Genomic DNA, 25,169 nt, shown 5'->3' on the forward strand with positions numbered 1-25,169 from the left:
CCAAATTTATTACTGATTTAACAATCCAACACTGCTGTATGTAGCATGCACTTATCTGCAGAAATCTCATTTTAAGCATAGAACTCAAATATTACATGTGCTTCCCTTGACAGGCTCCCTGATAAGCAGAAGACTCGTAGGAATACAGCAGCACTTGTGCGGATGCCAGAACTGAAGCGCTGGCGGGGTACGGCACAGCGCAGCGGGACAGGTTTGTGTCAGCTCTGCGAGCAGAGCTCGGGCGTTGCTGCAGTCCAGACGAGTCCATTAACCTCTGCTGACGCTCAGAAGCCCTCAGCTAACACTGCTTTCCTGAGCAATGATTTACTTTGAGCTATTACACACTGTTGTATGTTTCTGAGAGAGTATTCAAGATGCAGTGACTCGGAGATATGTGTTCTGCTCCCTTGTAAGGCGAGGCCGAGGGAGATAAATGGAATCGACTGATTGCAGAACAATAATCTCCTCCACTCCTCTGGCCTTTCTGAGAGGGAGGGAAAGGTTTGCTCACCTCATCTATACTTCCTTCTTTAAACTCCCTGTGTAACTGCGAATAGCTGCAATATGTCAAAAGCTACAGGTGCCAGTGCAGGCAGCAGCTCAGGTATTAAGTGGAAGGAACATTACATGAGCTTTTTAGCCAATTAACATGGCTGTAGGGGGGACCATCTGGAATAAATCTGCGAAGCAAGCAGTTCACAGAAACCCAGCAGGCAGCTTGATGGATTGTTGTATTTGTACAGTACTTCATTAGAAAATAAACGTATATCTTCCATCTCAAGCATAAAGCAAAAGAGTATTAAACCAGATCTCTGACAGTTAATACAACTGTCTCTACTAAATGACACTAAATTTGTAAGAGTTGTGTGAATCACTGTGAGGAAAAGGTTGTGAAAACTCTAGTGACTGCAGTTACGGGTCAGCACAGCCAAAACAACTGCTCCTGAGTTAATGTAGGAATGTATTTTTCTCTTGGTTTGTGGTTGCAAAAGACTGCTTTGATAACGTCATTAATATCAGCTGATGATTCAGTATGCAGAGAAGGAGCAAAGGAGCAAATCATGCATCAGCAAATTGGAATAAACCAGTCAGCTTTAGCCTGCTTCTGGAACTTCATACTTTGCTGTGTTTATATTTTTCTCCATTAGAGACCCACAGCAGGAGCCATAAAATTCGTCATTGCTAGATTTATTCCTGCCAAGCGTCTGCCGAATACACGAGGCTATAGCATAGAAATGTTGGACCAGGCTTGTAACGATGCTTCAAGGATTAACCGTCCACCCTCTTCCTCCTTAAGGCCATTTCTGTGTTCAGAGGATGCCACGGGTTGAACAGTTGGAACTGTTAAGATGGACAAAGCCCATCCTTGAAGATGCAGCAGCAGAAAGTGCCGGTTTCCCGCCGCGGACCCTGAGCAGCACCTCTACAGGACTGGTGTATTGGCCAGCGGAGCTCACCACACCTCTGCCCGGTGCTGGGAGCAAACCCAGGACTTCACAGAGCTGCTCCACGTTCAGGCTCCTCAGAGAGCCATGGCAAAGCACAGAGAATGTGTTTATCAGCCAGCTGAGGAATCAGCGGTGGTAAGCATACCAATACAATCAACAAATATGTGGCTCATGGGAAAATGCATATTTTATGTCAAAACAAATGGTTTTTCTACCACCAATTTGCATAAGTATACAGGGAAACAGATTACTTGCCACAAAAGCACCTGCTATTAGAAATAGGGTATTTTCAGGCTAACAAAATTTTCCTGTTTTCTATATCAGAAAATCTTAGCAATTAGTGTAGTAATCACAATAATATAACTAGTTGCAGAACATTCTAACAAGCTTCCATTTGCAAAGTGTTGCTCAGATATGTAAACAATGGGACTAGCAATGAATGTAGGATTAAATCCGATCACTTTTAGCTGGTTTAACGCCACCTGATCTTTTCTCCAGAAAAAGAAAAAGCACTAATATGGCTAGAAAACAAAATACCACGTTTACCATGGCTATACCTAACTAAACTAGCCCTGTTAAGAAACCATCAAATGGAGCGGAACACCACACATCTGCACCTAGCCAGCTCTGGACTTTTAGTTCAGGTGTCTTGATGCAGTGGCACATTGTGCTGTAGAGTCACAGCATATGCCAAAGTTGTGCTTATCAGTGTGCTCACGCCATAATTAATTAGGGAGCTGTTCTGAAGACCAGGGCTTTTGGATATACACAGTGATGACAACTAAAATGTTGGCATTTGTCAACAGTTACTTCACTCGAGGCACTACCTAAAGAGCCACAGTCTGCTGTATACATGGAACTGAAATAACCATGGTAACTCTGGATATATAGTGACATTTTAATGATCACTCGCACCTACCCTCAGGCCATCACTTGCAGAACTAAATGGCCCATCAAGAAGCAGATGAACAAAGTGGTGTCCATACCAGGCATGAAAAATGTTAAGCACTTTTAGGGATTAAAGCCATTTATATCTACCTCAGAAGGGAAAAAGGAGAGAAAAACATAATACAGAAGCATGTATTATGAGGAAATTATGATACCACCACGTCCTACTGCAACAACTGCCACTAAAATGTCAGAATCTACCAATAGCTAGCACAAATTGGTATCTAAGATACCAAAATTATTTCCTATTTTAAGTGTAAGTGCCTTTTACTACATGCCGACTTTATAAAAGGCAGCTACAGTATCAAAGGTTTTTCATGCTCAGTCACCGCCAAACTGCAGCCGAAAAACTATCAGTTACTAACCTCAGCAAATCTCAAGTAAAGAAGGGGATGCAATACAGTACTTTATTACTACTTTCACATAATCTGACTTGGTTTTAAAGAAAAAGACGGTGGAATGCTCTGTTATACTCTTTTTTCATCATTCTGATGAAAAGTTTTGTTTCTTAAATTGTTCAGGAATTATGCTATTTTCTCCATCATGAGGGAGAGGATTTGAGTGTATATAAATGCATCTGTAAAACTGTCTTGCATTTAGAAGCTTCACTTACCAAAATGAAGAGACAACCAGAGGCAAGTTTTGTGTGTTCAGGAATAGTAGAAAACACGGACAAAATCAAGCAACCAAACACAAGGAGAAAACTGAAAAAGAAAGAATATTAATAATTGTTAATATTTTTCAGAACCTTGACCCAGTATCTGTATTGATTCTACTTCACCAACATTAATAAAAGACTATCAATGATCAGTCTTCATTAATAGAAGGGAATTTGACCACTATGTAGTTCATTAAAGATATTAAGATAGCCTATTACTAAATCCACGTGCTTCTCAACAGCACGGGTAGAATTAATAGAAACAAACACAAGAAACAAGATTTTCTTGGAGAAATGACCCAATATACATAGACAGTACTTTTGGTATCACAATTCTGTACCTTTATGCAGTCCAGATACTCTTAGCGGATTTAAAGAAAGACCACCAACGGGAGAGTCCACTCCCCACTCTGAAAAATCACTTCTCCCACAACTGACCACAACTATCTGCTGTATTAGCTTATCGAAGAGCTAAGATACATATTGCACCTAACTGCCCATCTGAAACGACTTCCTTCCGAGCAACAGACTTCATGCACAAAGTACCAGGAGCTGAGAGGTAGTTGAGTTATGGCATCACTGCCGTAAATGAACAGGGTCCATTCTGGGAACAAATTTAATATCATACAATCCATTGAAGAAGTTAAAATAAAGGGTTGAATTAGGTCAGTCTTACACAAGTTGTGCAATTACAGTCGAGAAAACACGACAACAGTTTTGAGCTTGCATGTTTCATGGTACTGATGAATACATGCAGGCAAAGCAAAGCACCAATTTGCTGCTAAATCTCTCTGCGAGGAAGATGCAAACACCCAGTGTCACTGCAGAAACTCTTGCATATCCTGTGTCTGTTCCTTACAGCATACAGCACATGTGGCGTTTGCAGACATGAGCCTGCAGAGCTGGTATTGCTCTGAGGCCTATACTATGGATGATAAGGACTATCTTTTCCTATTGTACTGCTTCACCAATGATAATACCATTGTACTGTTGAAACCATCTCTGAGCCAGATCAGAGGAGAAGTTCATTTCACCCACAATACCATGAACTGACTTATCACCAGCCAGGCAGCACACTGAATGAGTGCAAGGTGGTGAATGTCCTATATTTTAAATTCTTGCACTGGATTTTTCAAGTAGTAATAATTGATTCTATCAATGTTTTTCTAATTTCCTTCTTAAAACACTTGACAGTCATGCTGGGCAGTGAGTCAACCAATGAAGGCCAGGCCTTTGGCTTTTGTCTGAATTGCTGGGACTCTTGCTAGCAGATGCTCTTACTCAGTGTGAATAGGTACTGTAATTAATGCAGATATATATCTGTAAGAAAGTACAAATGACTCCTTCCTGATACAAAGGGGACTCAGATCTCTTCCAGGGACAAAGGGAAAAAGCACAGAAATTACTGATCTATGTAGAGGGTGCATAAGCTCTTCAGTATGATGTTTCCATTAACCAACACAATAATTCTGAAGACATAGGAAGCAGCTTTTAAGAAAAGTGCTGGAGAGGGAGTGTAGGAGAGTTTCTGGTGGCCAAGTTGAACACCCCTCAGCAGTGTGCTCTTGTGGTAATGAAAGCCAACCCTATGCTGAGCTGTACTAGCAAGAAGATATCCAGCAGGTTGAGGGAAGTGATTACTTCCCACAGTTTGGCATCTGAAAGACCACATCTGGAGTGCTGTGCCCAGTTTGGGACTGCCCAGCATGAGAGACAGATGGAAAGACTGAAAAGAGCCCAGTGGAAGGCCACCAAGGTGGTCAGGGGCTGCAGCTCATGGCATATAGGAGGGGCTGAGCAGAGCTAGGTTTGTCCAGCGTGGAGAAAGGGAGGGTGAGACCCCTGATAGCTGTCCTCAGCTACATAATTCTGGTTATAAAGAAAGCAGAGAGGACATAATTTGCTGGAAGGAAAATTATGATTAGCTAGAAGGAAAAATAAAAGTCACTGTGAAGGTGGATCGGCACTAGAACAAGTTGCCCAGCAAGGCTGTGAAATCTCTGTCCCTGGAGACTTTTAGAACTTGGCTGGAGTAGGCAATGGTCTGACTTTGAAGTGAACTCTGCTTTGAGCAGGAGGTTGGACTAGATGATCTGAAGAGGCCTTTTCCAACCTGAACTATTCCATGATTCTAACTACTGGATAAAAACTTTGATATATTATTGCATCTGGCCTCGCTTGTGCTTCAGGAGCTAAAATTGGTCTCTCTCTTACAACATACAGACTTTCCATAGTGCTGTAATATAGTAATGCTGTAATATATCCAGTACATTAGACAAAAATATAAGTCCCTTTCTTCAGAATTTCTATTCGAAAACCTGATGTGCAGTGTGATAAAACATTGAAGGCACATTTTATAGTGTATCACTTCACTGCTGGAGAGAAGTTCTACTCTGAAAATCAAATCTGGTAGGAGCTTGCGTATAAGCTCTACCAAGAATTGTAAATAAAACTGTAGCTAGGATGGTTAAAGGTGTCTCTGGCACATACCATTGGCAAATCTATCTTCCAGACTGAAGAAAGACAAAGATCAGCATATATGTGTTTAAAGATTTCACAAAAAACTCATCCAAGTGACAAAAATCCACCTTGTGAGCAATTTTGCTCCCCTTCCCCACACTTTTTTCAAAAAGGAAAATCTCCCAGAACATTACTGGTAGTTTCAGCTGCTACAGTCTTCAGATACAATCCCCTATAATTACATCCTACTGGCACAGGCATAAATGTGGTTTCTCCTTGTTAAGGCTTGCAAGGAGGGCAAAATAAAACCAAGAAGTGACTGAGAATTTGCAGAAAAGGATGTAATTTTCTTTTGCTGAATTTCTTTAGTCCTGAATCCGTTAAAATTATATTTTCTTGCTTCCTTTGTGTTTAGGTATTAAAAATTGCTCTTGTTTAATTGTATTCCAGTAATAACAACTAAATTGGAGGCCCAGTTGCACTGGGTCTTGTCCAGACATACAATACAAGTTTTCACTTGGAAGAGATCTCTTATAGCATAATTATAGAAAACAGATGCAGCAGGAAAAAAAAGAAAGCTTGTTCCCATATCACAGCTGGAGATCACGGCACAGAAAAGGTAAGGGACTTGCCTAAGGCTACATGGAAAGTCTTTATATGTGGCATAAACCTGAAGCTTTTAAGTCCCAGCCCAGTCCTGCCGTCACAAAAACATCCTCCACTCACCCACCCCTTGTTTTGCTGTAGCTCCTCCGGACTGTAATTTAGAAGATCACTGTGGGCAAAGTGTTAATTCCTGATAGATGGGATAAGTAAGTCAGAAGAGGGAACCGGTACAGTTAAGCTGTGTATTAATCAAAATAAAGGCAAATATTGAGGAAAGCCAGGTGCAGTTTAGATTAGCACCTGGTAGACAAAGTTCCATGAAAAGCAGAAACAATCCTCACAGCCATACATAAGAATAGTCTTGGAAAGATATTTTTCCAAACCTCTATAACCTTTTGTTTTCAGTTTTTCCAGAAACTCTACAAGGAATGGAGCACTGTAATTAATTATTATTATTAAAGAACAAAAGAAAAATGTTTGCATCTATCCACCCACACTGTCAAATCTTACCCCTCTATCCCTCATTCCTCCCTCCAACACAGAACACGTTTTTTACTGCCATTCAGCATATTATGTCTAAAATTAGACTGTAAGCACTTTGGGGGGAGGGGAGAAACCCCATCCCATTAGCTTTGCAGAACTAAAAGCATACTTTTAGGTGCTGTAAAAGATACACTAGCAACAAAAGTAAAAGGATTAAGTGTTCCAGAATATTTTCTGTCATTTATTTACCACTGACATGCTTTCTTTCAAAGTAAACTAATAGATAGGATTCACTTTTTACCTTTTTTAATCTAATCTGTTTACTCAGGCCATGGAATGAAAGCACCTCTCTTTTTCCCCAGCAAGAGCTGAAGGCATGGGGGACACAGCAACGCCTTCCACCTGGCTGGACATTAAACAAGGATCTGTCCAGCAAAGATAAATCCCCAAGGTTCAAACACTGCAGTGGTAAAAGTGTATCAGAAGTTGTTCTTTCCTATCATGAACTATTTCTCCAGTGACAGATGAAGTGTGGGGGATTGCATTAAGCCCTGGGTAGTCATTTTATAACCCTCAATAGAGGAAAAAGTATTTTCGAATGCCAGCACTTGAACGGTGTGCTATGATACATGCTGTATCAGAGGATGCTGCTGTAGGTAGAGAGTAGTACAAAGCAAAACGCAAAGCAATTATATTTGGCCTCTAGTGGTACAATCTGGATCACATATTTTTTCAGGCTGAAAAAAACAGATGGTCTTTCCTCATGCGTTGAGTATCAGACAGTAAAACATATGCCTTAGGCAGTCACTTCCCATAAAATTATTCAAGCATTGCCATCGTCTTGTATTTTATGAAGAGCAGCAACTTCCATTTTGTTTCAGCAGTAATCAGTTTTGATGCAGATCCTTTCATCTTATTCCCCTGCTTCTAAAAGCATACACTAATTGGAGAAACGCCAATTTATGAAAGATAATATAACTCAGAAGCTTTGATATTTGTTCAATCTGCCTCTCATAAACTTTTCTTACTGGTTAATTAGGAACTACCAATTCTTCATTTATTTAATTTTCAACAGAATTTTACTACAGTTTATGATTTAAGGGACGAGGTTGTTCAGCTTAAAGCAATTGTTAAAACATTACTTAGGGAATATTGTAAGCATAAAAAATGCACTCAGGGAAGATCTTTAAAAGGTATTTTGCTACATTATTTACTGCTAGAATTAAAATAATCAAAAGTTAAACATCCGCAAACAGTTTTATGACCTCCTCTGTAAATAATAAAAGCATATCACTGTTAAAGTGACATAATTAAGCAATTAGACCACCAGAGTTATGTTCTAGTATTATTTGAGGTCCAATTTAATCCCCATAAATGCAAGAACATTCAGGATTTTAACCAAAACTGTTTGCAAACCTTTGGCAGTGCCATTGTCCTAGATTTGGTATGGAAGGTGGAAAATATTTGAAAGCTTTTGCTAACCTTAATTACGACCAAAAAGTAGCTCTTACTTTTCCCACTGGTACAAAGTCAGAACTAATGCAGCTGCTTGCAAGCTTACAGAAAGTTGTTTGCATTCATGAGGTCTGAGTCTACAAAGAAGCTATTAGAGCCCCTCCATACGTAATTCTTTCCCACAGCCAGGAGCAGTGCCCTTGTTTTCTTAACAGTGATCAGGACCTTGCTGAGTTCAGTACCCAAGCACCAACTTTAAATGACTTTTAAATTCTTGAATGTATAAAATCTGTGTGAGGCATTAGATCAATAAATATGCTGAAGATTATGCTGGATGTGTAGCACCAATAGATCCATTACAAGTTTAGAAAAGTTGATACAATACCCATAAAAACCGTATAAAGAAAGGAAGGAAAGAGACAGTCATTCATGGCACTGTTTTACTTTCATTGGGACTATTAGTTTTGGTGAACAGTTCTGACAAAGACAGGCATTTGCTAAGTGTGTTGCCCTACACGAGGTCCCTGCCTCGGCCAGATGCTGTCAGCATTCTCACCCCTCTTGGTGCCCGAGAAAGGGAAATTTCACAGCTTCAGTGTGCCCTGGAGCTCACGGGGATAGAAAAAAACAGCTTTTCCTGGACTAAGAGTTACTGTTACATGTACACACAATTTGCAAGGAACTAAGTTCACGTAGAGGAGAAAGTATGCATGTTGTTGGACTGAGAGCTGGTGTACCACTTTGCATCCTGGAGCAGACATGTATGCTCAAGACAGGAATGCAGCAGAAACCTGACATTTCCCATCAGCCTCAGTGCGCTTCTTGGTGTCTCCCAGCAGACAGTTCCTGGAGGTGGGTGGAAATAATCCTCTTGGATAGGATACAGAGAAACAAAGAGCAGAGCATTTTCCTAGCCTCGGCAAGAACTGAAAGTGAAAACGTTGGCTAGTGCAGGCGTGAGGAGGACATTTACGCAGGTCCTGTGGTATCTCCCTTAAAAATTAATCTTTTCAACATTTCTATAAAACAGATAATGCACTGCTGACATGGTGGAAAAGAAAACAGCTTAACAGTTTTGATAGTGCAAGCCATGTGGATTAAATTTTCCATCATTTATAGTTTCAATGTGACTTGTTTATGCAAGAAAATGAGATATGACAAAGGTTATTACAATTTGTTAAAAATGTTTGACAAAAGCCGCATGGAGAATAAGCTTTCTCCCATAGAAAAAGCTCACAAATTTCTCCTGTAGGCTTTCTTTAAAATGACTTGCATGTCAACCTTTTCCTCAAGTGGAAGAGTGTAACACGTTAATAGCTTGATACCACACTGCCTACTACGCTGAAACAACACAACAGCCCTGTCTGCGGAGAGGTGGAGTATAAAGACCTCATTGTCTTAAAGGGTGAAAATAAAATAGATAGGAAACCTAAAAAACAATTATTGAGGTTAAAAATAAATTTGCAGCAATACCATCTTTCATATATTCCTTCTTTGCATTAATTGTTACCTTTTTCAGCAATACACATATTCGAACTGAATTTCATGTCTGAAATTTTTTAAGAACTGAACTTGTTTTTGCAGCACCTGGTTTAGAAAGGTGATTTTTTTCAGGCTCTGATGAATACATTTTATTTAGACAAGAATTTATTTTTCATTCCTCTACAGGGTGTTTATTCATTCTAAAAATTAGAACAGTTCATTGAGTATGAAAGAGTTTAAGTTTGCAGTGTTAAAAAAACTGTTGTCAACATAAATTGACCTTTTCTCTCTTAAAGAGTCGTATTTTTAGCAGTGTCTGCTAAGGGGTGGTATTTGACTTATAATGACAAAGCAATGAAAAGGCTATAACAGGAGATGTAATCAAAACCTAGCAAATGAAACAGCTCAGATACCAAAGGGACACCAATCATTATTTAATGACACAATCAAGTGTCATTAAATGCACACTTGAAAATCCATTGCATCCCAGACAAAAAATAAAACATCAAGGTAAATTTCTTCAGGGATCTATAAAGTAGGCATCATTCTTACTTGAGCAAATACATCAGCTTAAAAGAAAACAGAACAAAACAATAAATGCTTATTCTGATGGTTTTAATGCTCAGAGATACTTGTGACCTAGATATTTTCTAAAACATTTTTGTTGGCTTGAACAGAAGACATTTTTGACACAAAAAAAGAAAGAACAAAGCATGTGTTCTTCCAGGTTTTAACTATTTCAAAGACTGGGAAGCGCGATACTGATTCGCATCCCAGGATCCTTGTTTGTACTTACTGGTGCCTCAAATCTGTAGAAAATGACAAAACGCTGTTTTTATCACACCCAAAGAGTAGACCAAAATTTTTTAGTAAACAAAATCTGTATTTATACAATTCTGTAGGTATTTTTTTTCTTTTGCATCAAATAGCCCTAATTCCCAGTGATAAGCCTGGTAGTTCACCTAGCAACCTTTGCCTCACCACAATATTTCCCAAGAAAATGAATTTAAAATATGAGCAGAAATATGTTGTACTTATCCCTGACCATTGGTTGCATCATTTAGATAGGATTTTAGAATATAAACAAAATTAAGATAAAAACTTTATTGTAATGCAATGGAGAAAATTAAAAGAATTACAATATGAAGCTGGAGAAATTAAAACCACTGCACAATCTCTTTTGCAAAACCATTTTTCCATTGCAGTCTCTTTATTCCAACCTTGCCCACCGTTTAGGACAAAGGGAAATAGTCATACAGCCCTTTTCTGTAAAAGTGTTTGCTAACACACTGTACTCAGACCTCTTTCTAACCTAAAAAGTAATCCTTAATATAAGACGTGTAGATGTGTAAGAAAGAAATGTGTTCTGGTAATCACCAGCATAATCAACTTCAAAATCAGCTTTTCAGGTCTTCAGATTTTAAGACAGAAATACTGTCACTACCACATGTTTGTTTTTTTGAAGTAAGAGAGTAAAATCAGAAGAACAGAAGAATTGTAGGACTGCTGGGTATTTTTTATGCCACAAGCAACAGTCTCCTCTTTGCTCAGTGCTGGGAGTGCAGCTCTGGCTCTGCTGAAGCTAAGGCAAGATTGGTTGTAATGGGCCCAGACATCATTCACCTTCATTATCTCATTGTCCATCAGTGGCCAACAGTGCCACGGCTTTGGCAGCTAAAACTAAGTAGAAGCCATACTGGGTTGGGAAAAAAACCTGTCTAACTTAGCCTCTGGAGTCAATCGCACTCAGTGTGACTTAGCTAGACCCCTAGTATATCACACCGTGGCAGGGAATGGCACCGTTACTCCTGATGGCTCCTGATGGTCTACACCATTAAATGGTGAGGACTGCCACTAGCATCCTTTTGGCCTGGGTAAAATAACACTTTCCTAGATAATTTCTAGGTAGGTAGTATGTATCTGGATGATTTTTTTCTCTGGACTTGCTAATACATCTTTTACTATAGACAGGTACTTCTGGACGTCGAGTTATTCTGTTGAAAAACCATTATTGTACTGAAGTTCATACACTAGCACTATCAAATAAGCACATTTCAAATATAAGCTCTAATGTATGATCAATGAGGATATTTCAGTAGTGTTTTACATCTCAATTAAAGGTAAGGATGGAGGCAAAGTCTGTTAAAAATTTAATCATTCAAATTCAGGAGACTGCTTGGCGTATTTTAATAAAAAACCTGGGATTAAACTACTTGAAAGATCTGTGATTAAGACAATTAGCTCAACATGACCATGGTAGGTTGATACTATGGGCAGCACCCAAGGATCAACTGTGCATTTTCACCTAAAACATTCCATCCTACTGCAGAGCTCTGGAACACAAATCCATCTTCTTATTTATCCTATTTTTCTCCAGTAGTATATTATATACTGGATATTGCTCTGGTTTTAATTTTTTTTTCAGTGGTATGTGGCCGGTAACGTAGAGAATTCAAGGAGTTCTTCAGGGGAAAGGACCACTCAAATACAGCCATGCAAATATACTGCTGTAGTACAAGACTAAAAGAAACTCCTCTTCATCATATCCCTAAAGAAGGACTCGTAATAACCCTTGTCTACCTCTGTAATTTTTTATTATTCCAGACATGAGCAAAGTAGTACCCGCAAAACCTCCATGAACAGCTTTCTAGACTGGAAAATAACACAATTATTATAGCAGTAACGTTCACTTTCATTGTATAGATGAAGAATCTATGGGATATTTGGCTTTGCATAGGGATTCCAGTTTATCTCCTCTCACTAAATACTATTAAGTCTGTTACCAGAATACTGGATGAGCAATAAACCACACTTTTTTTTTTTTTTTTAATAGAAAAAGGTGTTTTAAGTGGAAACATCAGAGTTCCTGGGTGTAACTGATGGGTATTGTACCACACCACTATATCAGCCTGTGATGGCTGTGGGAGGAATGGTACAAAATGATTAAAAATGACAAATACCAGTCAATCTACGCACTTCATGATGCCTTCATTCAGCAGGTTGATTAAGACATGAACAATTCGTCACTTTTTAATATACTGAAATACAGAATAATATTTTTAAACACTCCATTTAGGAGAATGAGGATGAAAGAGTAAGTCTGTCCTGAACAAAACCATATATTCATGATAGAATTTCAAAAAATGGTAAGCATGACAACAGTATTTAAAAGTCCAGGCTACCTTACAGCTGCCACATCCCTCACAGCTAAGGCAGAAATCAAAGAAACCACAAATTCCAGGGCTCATTAAACTTGGCAGAATAATGTCATAATGGCATCAAGAATAAATATTTTTTGAAAATTTCTTCTATGTACCAAGATCTAGGTCTTCTTTCTCTAATTTAATTTACTCCTATTAATTAACAGCTGGGGTTTGGTCTTTAGTGAAACCTTAGGGTTGACCACAGTGGAAGTATGGCTTGTGTCGGGAATTATGAGCTTACTCATAAATATAACCAGAGCAAAGAAAATCCTGTTCATTTCCTAAAGTTTTCTCCTAGTAGTAAACTACAATATAAACAGAGCACAGAGTATTTTTCCAACATAATGCATTGTTAGTATTAAACTTACTTCTAAAAATCAATCACTGCACTTTACTTGAGGGTGTTCGGTTTTATACCACACCATTAGTCTTGTCTTCCTTAATCTAAATAAGTTCTGCACTTTCTGGAATCTGAAGTGCCCTTTCTTGTTGTCAGGCAGCAGTACTAACAGACCAGGACCTGATGGCAGAAGTGTGTCAGATTGCAAAAGCAGAAGAATCCCATCTTGAGGGGTTCAAATGCTGATGAGAATTTCCTGGGTATAATGTACTTGTAGCAACACTTATCTCCCCTCTCCATGGGGTTCTATGCTCATCCGTATGACATCAGCATGAAAGAAGCATAGTCTCAAATCTGGGGGGGAGTTCACCTATTTCCTTGTATACTTTAAGTCTGAGAGTATGCGCGCTTTGTCAAGCACTGGGCCTTGCTGAGGTGGGTACAACAAATAGCTTGTGGTTTTATATCACACACTGCTTGGAGGGCAGAACAGCTCTGGCAGTGACCTAAAGCAAGATGTAACACTTTTTGAAATGAGGATTTATTCTGTCTGAGCCTCTCCATTCAAAGCCCAATGATGTGACTCATTTTTCCTGTATTTTTCAGGATTTTTTTACCTCATAATCACTGCAATTTGAAAGAGGGCTACATAATTTCTTCTGTGCATCAAACAAGATGCTGTGAAGGCCCTAGAATGTACCGCTGCTGAGCACACTGGCACTGGCTGCGTGCAGCGGCGTGGAAGGGCAGCATCTCACGTGCCCACAGCAGGACCTGCCTCTCCTGGGATGTTTGTGAGGAAGTCGGCTGCTGCTCACATGTCTGGCTTCTGTGTGCCAACGGTATGCTTCGACATTGCTTTGGCAACAATAATATTTCTGTTTCGATAACGAGTTATTTTATTAAATGCTGAGTTGCAAAGGTTCTGGAACAACTATTATGCTTATGCAGAATGTTAAATACACAAAGTGATCACACTTTCCATATGGGGAAAAACTTGCCCTCTGAGCTTCTTAAACACATTAAAGCTGTTGCTTGTCTGTATGAAACAACACATGAAGGTACATTTACTTTCCAATATTTTATTTTACAGTGGCTTGCACTCTTTGCCAAAATCTTCCTACTCAGAAATTAGTGTGAAACAAGTTTGCATTTTTAAGATGTACTACAGGCACAGAGACAAATTTATAAGAATTTTACCTTAGCAGATCAGTTTCATTCCACAGATGTTGATCCTGTAAGCACTTCCTCAAGTGTTCAAGGCCAGTTTGGATGCGGCTTTGAGCAACCTGATCTAGTGAAAGGTGTCCCTGCCCATGGCAGGGTGAGGTTGAACTAAATGGTCTTCAAAGTTCCCTTCCCACCCAAACCATTCTATGATTCTATGATCTACGTGCACAGTTTAATTAGAGATGTTTGTAAGTACTTACTGTCTGACACTGACTGTATGCTTCAAAGTTGCAGAAGAAGCCCTGGAGATTCCTTTGTTAACCACACAGTTAAAGTCAGTTTTCTGGAGCTTCAACATACAAAGTACTAGCTGTCAGTAATTGCATGGAATGTCCTAGTGAACAGGATTGCAATTTTCCACAACTAGGAGACAGGCAGACATGCATTTCTGCTCGAACGAGGAAAACATGCAGATACAGTTAGCTGATGTGGCTCAGCTAAGAATGATTCCTGGCTGTGCAAGTGCCATGCGAACATCCCTCTGTTGTAACTATGACTCCCACCACAGCATATTAAAGCCTTCGGTGTGCTCAGTCTGGACAACTCGACCATGAGACACAGTAGTGTTGTTTCCCTATATTAACAATGTGGAGCAGGTATTTTTGCCTCCTTCAATTAGTAAATATCCACATTAAAAATCAGGCTAGGCACTGCAGGGCTTTTGCAAATTCTGAGTCTCTGAGAACATAAATGCTAAACTGTCTTTGAAATGTTAACTCAAGTGTACATGAGAAGCTTGTGAGAGTTAAGAACTGATCCTTCCTAGGCCAGGCGTGACTTAAGCTATGCATGGGACCCAAACAGAGCACTCACAGAGCCAGGAATCAGTCTTGGCTGAGGTACACCAGCTGACTGCACCTCCTGGTAGTAAGAGCGGTGTTTTTCTGCTTCCAGCAGAGGTGCATGTATGCCTACCTCCTAATTGCTCAGGAAACTTGACAAGTGAAAGAGTGGATTCAGGATGAGCCAAAAAATATTGTGCGTATTTATCTGTAAAAAACAAGTTCTGCTAGCTGTACCTTTTCCTTTTCATATATTTTGTGACCCGTTATGAACATTTATTTATGTAGATTTAAAGAATAAATGCTGAGCAGTACTAAGCATCTTGATCTAACTGAAAAATCATGTAACAGTATCCATCCAGTCATATGAGAGCACACAGATGAAAAAGTAACCCAATCAACCAATATATCAAAGCAACAGAAACCCTTTTCAACTTAGCAAGATCTTTTAGTTAAACCTTCCTCTAAAACTGTCTGAAATAAATAATTTTGCATTATGCCCAGAGCATCACCGAGCTCAGACAATCACAGGCAAACAAATAACCAAGGACCTGTCTGTTAACGTCATCGTATTAATCTTTAACAAAACTAAAGTTACATTGGTTTCTTTTACAAAGGGAATTCATAAAAATCACAGTCTTATGTTGGCTGGAAGGGACCTCCAGCGGTTATCTTGTCCAAGCCCCTGCTGAAAGCAAGTTCAATTACATCAGCTTGCTCAGGGCTGTGCCCAGTTGAGTGGTGAATATCTGCAGGGAAGGATGTTCCAGGCCCTCTCTGGGCAGCCTGGTGCAATACCCAACTGCCCGCATGGTTAGAGTATTTTTCTTAATACCAGATTGCAATTCTTACATAAGAAACACCAAGCATCACATTACTCTTGAAAGCATAATCGCCAAATTTCTTTTTTTTTTTCTAGATCACCAGACTGCATCACTCAGTCTATGAGATTAAGCATGAGTGGTCTTGATGGGCTGGGATTACAGAATGGTCTGCATCCTCGTCCTCCTGCTGTTAATCTCTTACAGCTATTGCCTCCTCACCCCAGTAACCTCACTTAGTTGTACCTTTTGGTTGAAGACATGTAAACCTAACGTTGAAGCACTGAGGTCAGATATCAAGGCCTCTCAACCTAGAATACTCTCACAGTTCTCTATACTATGTTTATCTGGATTGCTATTTTTGGCACTCTCTTTCCTTACATTTTGCCTGTTATTTTTCCTGCAAACCAGGCAAGAACAAAGCTAAAACACTGTTTTTACTATAATGATAGACATGGTTTACTTTGTATGTAACTTGACTTCTGTGTTCACACTCCTTTTATTTTCTCAGAGGTTTTTTATTTTATATTATTGAAAATGCAAGAAGTCCCACCAAACCTGGGCCACTGAAGTACAAAACCAGGATGGATGTTAATGGTATCTTGATTATATAAATTATTATCTCTTACCCAACACTGAAGGATTTTCCAGCTATTAGCTGGTATTCTCAGATACAGAAGCCCTGAGTAGCTGTTTTGAGGGGCAGACATACGCAGGAGTCCTAGTTTGCCTGTGGAGCACTTTTGAGGCTCAAGCCAGTAATTATATGCCCAGGCACAGCTTCAGATATCCAGTACTACAGCACTTTCATTTGGAAATGTATTTATCACATATTTAGCAGGCTGTGTGATGTCTTTCCGCAATGTGTTTTTTCTCCCTGTGGCCACAGCCCAGCAGGTCACATGCTGCACTCCCCTACCTTATTAGCTTTTCTGGCTTTTGACAAAGAATGGAGATTTGTAATGAGATACCTACAGGATCTGTTTGAAAGATGAAAAGGCCACTTCAGCCAGTATGCTGTAATGCACATGCATCCCGTGGTGGCTGTAATGCTTTTGTGAGTATGTAGGTAAACAGAGAGAATTACTCAAAAAATGAATATTTACATATTTCTTAGAGCTTATGACTGGGAATGACCATGAGGTCACTTACTGTTCAGAAGCTGAACAGTACTGGCGATCACCACACTTCAGGAGACTGAACTTCTCCATGCCTTTGGGATTGGGCAAGAGCACAGCCCATCCGCAGGGTCCTGCAGCTACAAGCACGCCATAGGAAGGACCACACGGTTGCAACAGGCAGACCATGGCCCAGCTGCAACGAAAAGCCGAAATACCTTCTGATTCCCTGGTGTGCAGGAAGACTACTTCCTGACTCCAGATTGATCCACTTGATCTCCAGTAAGTAACAAGGAGTAGAATGCAGGCATCTAAGAAAGCTTTCTTGGTACTATTTTAGATGTCTGCCTTGCACACATCTAGTAGCCTGTCCCTAGTTGTTGTCACAGCTCTTTGCTTCAGAGGAAAGGGGAGAGGGGAACTGAAAGTATTTGGTCATTTTTTCTTTGTAGACAAAAAGAAGAAACTCCAAACCCTCCCACACGGTTGCTGTCAACTGAAGCACTTATGCCTGAGTTTCATTTCTAATCATCTTGCTGAGGCCATGACAGTATTGTCAAAACTTCTGAAAAATTCAATTCTGCAATAGCAGGAAAAAATTAAATGATAATGTCTTTAGACAGAAAACACTTATAAAGACTGAAGGTAAAATGACAATTTTGATTTATTCCTGTATTTTCAGTTTTGCTTTCTTGTTACAACCTGTTGCCTATTGCCTCAGGTAGCCTTCAGCTGGTTGAATGTGCATCAGCTAACAGCTAAATGTTAAAAAAAAATTTTAAAGTATCTATTTTTTTTTAATTTTTTTAAATTTTTAAAGAAACGTGAACTTAGTAATGAAAGTCCATGCAAGTCTGCTTTGTCATGGAACCAGCTTTGCAATGAAGACCTTTGCCTTTCACTGTTGGATGATCACAGAGGACCAGACCAAAGCGTATCCAGCCCTTGCAGCAATGGTCTTCCCCTGTGGAGGTGGCAAGGTGGTTCCTTACCAGAAGGCTGGGGCTCAGGGGCTTCCCAAACCTCAGGCTGTGGACCTGGACAGACTCTGCTGCTATCAGGTTGCCTAATCACGGTTCTGGAGTCCATGTGTATTTTTAGCATGCATAGACAAACTGTGAATGATTTACAAAGTTTGAGTTCTATGAAGATGTATCTTTTCATGGGTTTGCCTAAACCTACTATATAATAATTGCCCCAATGCCATCTATGTGTGGCTTACTGAGTGGCAGTTAATCTCCACTCCTGTTAATCTGCTCTGTTTGCATCTTGACTGTATAAATCTTTATTATATGTGAATACAAAATAAATCTTTTTCATGAACTAGGGAAGATACAGACAGAAGTGAGCTCTAATTTCCAAATTCTAATCTAATGACCACTGAACCCAGCCCATGTCAGGTCAAGCAGGCTGCCAGCGTTAATGAATGCCGGCGTCTATTTTTCATGACTCACAGTGGGGTGATGTGTCTGGAATAATTTCCGTCTGCCTGCTTCTATAGCTCCATGACCAGATTTGTTCACCGTAGACAGCTCACACTATAAGGCTGAGCTGGTCCAATGCTTTAACTATATGAATAGTATCTAATATTCACACTTTGCACCACAGGGACAGTAACATACTGTTATTACGTAAAGGGACACTACTGTTTTAATCTATATTTGCAATAATAAGAGGAGTTGGTTGGGACAATACAACTGTTTTAAAACTGCCATTTTTCTTACCATTCCAGTTACCAGGTAAGCCTCACATCCGATGTATGGGGAAAAATAATGGCTAAAATGCAATCTTAGCAACGGCTTTGCAAAATGTTCAACGGAAAAAAAATTGTCTAATTGTCTAATATACCATGAAATTTGCCCATGATTTGTAAAATAATGATACTGTGTGAGTCCTGCAGCACACATGTATAAGAAGTCTTCAGCTCATTAGTCTCTGGAAAAAGCAAAGTGCTGCTACCAGCTTCAGTGACTCCTGGTCTCCCTGGAGCCAGCACAAACTTGTCGTGCATATAAGAAGACTGAAGCTGGACCATAGGTAATTACTGCACAAAAGCAAACAGCCTGCTTTTAAAAAATTCTTCTGTGCATGTTGAATGTATGTGATAGATTTAAACAACATTGTAAATGTAAACTGTGCTTGAGAAAACTGCAACTGTGCAGCTGGTAGAGTCCATAAAGATAAAGGAAATGTTTCCATAACATTTAATTTCAAGTTGACGTTTATATAACAAAACCATGGTAAAGCTATGTTTAGCTGAAGTTGTTTGCATATTTTACATCAGTATCACCAAAGGCTCTCTCCCTCGTTTATATAGTTACCACATTTTGGTAACCACATTTCTATAGCAGAGGCAACAGCTACCGCAAAAGGAAAACTGAAAACCAGAGAATTTGTAACATTTGGATAAACAAGCCAGCAATTGTGGTATTGTAACTAATCAAGAACTGGATGTGTTCACTTTTGACTGAAGCAAATGCCCTGTTTTCAGTAACGGAGACACACGGAATAGTTCGTACCAAGTTCTTGAACATTTAACTGTGAAAATAGCCTAAGCAATATGATTTTAGTTTGCCAGACAGAAACACCCTACTTTTCTTTTGTCTCTTTCATCTTAAAACTGTCAGAGGAAAAAGCCAACCTTTTAGGCTCACGCAAATCCATCCTTCTGAATTAATTTCCTTATTAAGCACAAGGCCATAGAAATGTTTATTTTTCAGTACCATTGGTTTCATAAGCAAAGAGGCTTAACATAAGAAGATGTCTTCCTGACTGCCATTGAGATACAGAGAGGGTTCATAAGAAGTTTTCATAGACGCGTTACACTTCCTAAGAGATGCAGAAATACGAGTTACACATTTGTAGGGTGACATCCCATCCCTGTTGGAATGAATAAGAGTTTTGCTGTTGACTTTAATAAGGTTGTGATGTCCTGAAAGGAAATCAGCCCCTTTTTTTGTACCAAATCCAGCCTTTGAGAAACATGTTGTGTTCACTGCAGTAAGCCATAGCAAAGATGGGCCTTTACTGCACTTAAAGATGTGAAGACACAGTGAGACCGTAGCGTATGTCAGCCTGCCAAGGTCAACTTTTAAAAAGCTAGCTCGAGTTCTGACAAAGTGCAGCCAAAGAAGCAGAAGTTAGCTCAGGTTTGCTGTCCCATTATTCACACAGCTTTCCAGACCGTCTGAGTAGTTCATACTTGGGCTCTAGCCTGGCACGATCACACTACTATCATTACCCAGGCTGACTGCATAGAAACTAGCTCGCGAGTGTCCACAAAAGCTCCTGCTGACTTAATCAGAGATTTATCAGGTGTAAGAATACAATTTGCAATACAATATCCAAAAGAAATTTCTGAAATAATCTGTTCCAGAAGAATATCGGGTTTATCTTCACCATCACACCTACAAAGAAATTCTTTGCGGACCTAAGGAAATTTAAGTTTTAAAAAGATACCAGAATGTCTTCAATAAGTGCTATGAAAAAACATGAATGTTTCCATGAAATGGAACTTGGGAAATGTTGCACTTCATGAGAAGCAAAGCTCAGGTTTTATACTGAGTATCAGCTAGGTTACATGACATCAGTGGACTACTGAAATACAGAGAAACCATTTATCACTACTGTAGGTCCTTGTGAGTCTATGAATAGAAATGAAACCAAAAGTAATATAAGATTATATGACACACACCTTGATGTTCAATGAGTTAATGTCTCCATAAGGTGCTGAGGACAGTGTTCCATCAGCACTTCCAAATGTCTCCCTCTTTCAGTCAGCATCCCTGCTGCAGTGCTTTGAATGACATTGCAGGCAGCAATAAATACAGAACATCATTAATCAGCTTTGTTTATGCAGGGAAACTACTCCCTTCGTACAGCTTCCGGCCTCTTCTGAGAAACCTCTAGTTTTTGAAATAATAAGTACTTATGTACATGAGGGACAATGATGCAAGACAAACCTTGAAGTCAAAGGAACGCATGCATGGAAATGGTGCAAAATCAAGTCTGAAACCAAGAACCAGCTTTCTGTTGTGAAGACTGCAAAAATGCTAGGACACTAAGGGAACATTTTCCAAGGGTATTAAGCCGCAAAAGATGGAAATTTATACTTTGTGAGATTTTTCAGAAGTTCCTCAAATTTTGCACCTTCTGCAGCCTTCCCTTAAAATCTTACTCAAGTAATGTGAGGATAAGTTAATTCTTTTTGCCCTGAAGGAAAGTTAGATGATTTAAAATGAGGTATTATGAAAGGCAATATGGTCTGAATAGAGTTAAATAAGAGTGTTCACTTATACCACACAGTAAATATTATAAGCAGTGATGTATTACTGATACTAGTTAAAATGAAGAGACTGAAACTCCAAAGAATAATGATGGAAATCAAGTGTAGAGCTTAAAATATCCTCCCATTGTTAAAAAATGAATTTTATAGTATTAAATCTAATAAAAGGAAACAGACTTTACACAGTAATTTTTTGGAGGCAGGCTGTGGCTCCCTGAGTCTGGAAGGTGTTCCACATATAGGTGGCATGGTCTTGGGTGGAGTATCATGGGCCTGGATACGACATTAACAGCCAATCACAATCCCAAAATACTTAGGAACATCAAATCAATGTTTTTGCCCATTCATTTTCTACTTTGCAGGCTTCCATCCAAGTTATTAACAGTGTGGGTGAGGGACTGTCGGCTTAACTTGCCAGACCTGAGTGTCACGCCGAGAGGAGCTCCCAGTGAGGAGACACTCAATGCTGCTGAGCTGGAGGTGGAGTGAAGGGAGTAGCACTATGTTTACAGAGTCCCTGTGTGCACTGTGAAAAAAACCCTTCATCTTTCACTTTAAAAACCTTGGCAAATCAAACCCTAGAAAGTCTTTAGGCCATTTTCTTGTTAAGACAGCCTTGAAAACAAACTGAAAGAAACTAAAGGTAGCATATTATGTAGGATAGCACTGGTAATACTGAATTCTGTGGATTATTGGCAGAAAATATGAGAGGTTCATTTAAAAATACATAAAAATTAATTCAGCAAATCATTGCTAAGCTTCTTCTTACGTCATATTGGAGAACAGCAACAAAACCCAAAACAACAGTGATTATCTTCAAATATTGCAATTGGTAATAAAACAATTTTACACATTGCCCAAGCAAAGAATATTTTTGGTAGTAAGAGATGAAGGCATGGCTTTGGTCCCCAAAACATTAGCAAGATGAGAGTAGAGGGCTCACAGAAGGAAGATTGTAAAGATACTAGGCACAAAAGTAGTAAGATTCTGCAGTGAAGAATTTTCTGGGATGAGTGCTGATCGTAGCTTTGCTTTAGGACATGTAGCTGTCTGTTCCTGTCAGCAGGGTCAAGGGAGGAAATGTAAAGATTAGATGACAGAACACTTGCCAAGGGTCCACAGCAGAGAGATCATCCAACAACAAATAAACAGTCAAGTGTAACTGAATCAGAACAATAAAAGAAATAGAGGGTCAAATCAATGTCTTCTACTATTTTGTTCTCTATTGCATAGCATATTTAGTTATTTCATTTTGTTTTAGGAAAATAAAGCTAAGAGAAGTTGTCTGTTAGAGAGTGATACTCTTCCACATGCAAAGGTCTCAGCTGTTTGGATTGTCTTTCTATGTACTGTTGACATATCTAGTGGATATATAATGTTGAAATTACAAAGTTCCACAGACTAAGTAACAGCTTTTACTGAACTCTGGAATAAAAGCAAAGTAGCTTTAAATGACTTGAAAGTTATAAAAAGAAAAAAGAAAAAAACTTAGAAAGAAAGATGAGATAGATTGTGGAACAATGGCTTGTTAAAATAACCTAGTCTAATTTTTATAGCTACTCAAGTGCTCAAAACATAGCCAAATTTCCATGATGCTACTGACTTAATGCCTTTGAAGACTCATGCCAACAGACTTCTCATATCTGAACAAAGAAAACAAAAGCGGATCTTTTCCATGAGTTACATACAAATCCTAAGTTAACAGGATCCAGATAAAAAGGTAATAACAACTGACAAGATTAATAAACTACATGAGCACACACACTGCATTGGCAGCAGGTTTCCATCAGCTTGAATCCTCAGGCTTGCCCTTCACTTTTAAGCTCCATGTAGTTGCATTAAACAGATGTCAGATGCAACTTTACTGCACTAGTAGAGCCAAGCATCCAAGCTATCCTTTGTGCTAAGCCTTTTTGAAAAGATAGTATGTTTTATTAGAAAATATTTTGTGGTCCATACTTCTTGTCTTAGATGCAGGTCAACAGAATAGACACTGGTCAAAAATGCTCCCTTCCACCCACCCAGGTGACGGCATGAGCATTTTAAAACAAAGGTTCAGGGGTGGTGTGTGAGAAAATGTCTGGAAAAATATATCTAGAAAACCTAAAGTATGTGATGAGATGGGAGTTCAACTACTATAACACACTTCCCCTGCTTGCCTCTGAAAAAAACTATTAAAAAGACGAGGAATAAATGTAGTATCTGGCAATTACTAACCCTGAGAAATTATTCCCAGTGAACTGCTTTCTTTTCCAGGCAGTATAGCAAAAACATAATCAGCACTGCAGATAGACAGTCTAACAGCCACCACTGCCTATGAAAGCAGTCCTTCCAACCATGCACAAACCAGTGTGCACTGCTGACCCTGCATCTCTCAGTTGCCCCCCGTCTCAGCTTCCCAGGAGAATCTGAAACAGCCCCACATGAAACTTGCAAAACTATATGCAAATCACCTTCTTTCCCATAAGCTATCTTTTATGGAGCAAAATAAAAATTTTAGACATATATTCAGAATTCTCTTTACTTCTCTACAGAAGTGAAGGAAAAAAGCATGTCAGTGGTTGTCTATAGGAAAGGTGTACTTTTGCTGTGACTTCAAGAAGATTTCTTCCTTTTCTCTTCTGCATGGATTAATGTTCAATTATACTATCATATTTTTAAAAACACTCTGAACTATGTGATGTAGTAAGCATCCAATCCTATTTACTGTCTTACATTTTATGCACATATAACATATGCAGCAATTTCAATGACAAAGTATTTTTTCCTTGTTCAACATTTGAAACACAGTGACTATATTTCCTCCCCCACCCCTGCAAAAGCTGCTACCTACAATCGGGTAGGTAGATGGTCTTCTGGTGTCTATGTATAAAATCTAATCTAGCAAACCTTTGAACCATGGACTGCTTATTATCAGTAATTATCCTACCCTCTTATTTAAATGACAGCAGCTTCTTTGCTTCTGTGTAAGGCCAGTAATGGCCCAGGCTGAGAAGCTCTTGGCTATGCAATAGTCGCTAACATCCTCCATGATCTGGTTTAGTTCCACTCAACCCTATTCATTTACCTGCTCCCGTACTAGCAGAAGCTGATGCTCCCTTTGCCCATTCCAAGAACTTTAGTCCTCCAAGGCAGAAATTCCTTCCAGCCCTACTAGGCAAGTTACGATTTTCCCTCATTCCGAGATGCAAAAATAGCTAAATGACAATAACAAATTATTTCCACATCCTCCATAATGCCAAATCTGCAAATGAGAATTCTTTACATCCTTATTCAGCACAATCAGGTCTAATATTTCTCCAGAAAAAAAGAGAAGGATGGATCCTGCTCTCCCTGGTGGGCCGCAGAGTTATTTGCATGGTGTGAGACTCATATTAGTTGTTGGATTAGGGAAACCTCCTGACTGACTTGTTATTTATCAATTTGACATCTCAGAAATTCGTGATACCTCGTATGTGGTTATTATATTTCTGATGCATACCATAATTTGGTGAGTTCTAAATGTGATTATTACAATGAAGTGTAATACTTTTGCCAAGGAATATATTTTTGCTACAGAAAAAAAGACTCCAGTCAATAGGCATCCTGTTCTATGCATGCAAAAATGTAGGAATTGCCTATTATTCAGGTAACATTCACTCTTCATATGCAGCTGTTTTGCTCTTTATTGCCACAAGATAAACTGTGGCCCAACTCAACTATTTTTTAAGCCATATTTTAACTGTTTTTTTTTCTCTTCATGTTTGAAACATGAGGTCGATGGTTCACCTTTAGGCAACAGCAACACAGACATCTGCAGCTTGGTTAGCTGTCTGTGGTGCCCTGAAAAACAGGCACTTTTAGGATAAGA

General features: G+C 39.2%; 1 protein-coding gene across 1 annotated transcript in view; it reads right to left on the reverse strand.

The window, feature by feature from the left end:
• Positions 1–25,169, reverse strand: part of KCNQ5 (potassium voltage-gated channel subfamily Q member 5) — a 301,315-nt gene that overhangs the window by 89,982 nt on the left and 186,164 nt on the right. The window contains exon 2 of the mRNA XM_075414513.1: positions 3,010–3,100. Coding sequence (XP_075270628.1) covers positions 3,010–3,100 — 91 coding nt within the window. The remainder of the gene's footprint in view (positions 1–3,009; positions 3,101–25,169) is intronic.

The sequence above is a fragment of the Opisthocomus hoazin genome, chromosome 2, assembly GCF_030867145.1.
Source record: "Opisthocomus hoazin isolate bOpiHoa1 chromosome 2, bOpiHoa1.hap1, whole genome shotgun sequence".
In the NCBI taxonomy this organism is placed as follows: domain Eukaryota; kingdom Metazoa; phylum Chordata; class Aves; order Opisthocomiformes; family Opisthocomidae; genus Opisthocomus; species Opisthocomus hoazin.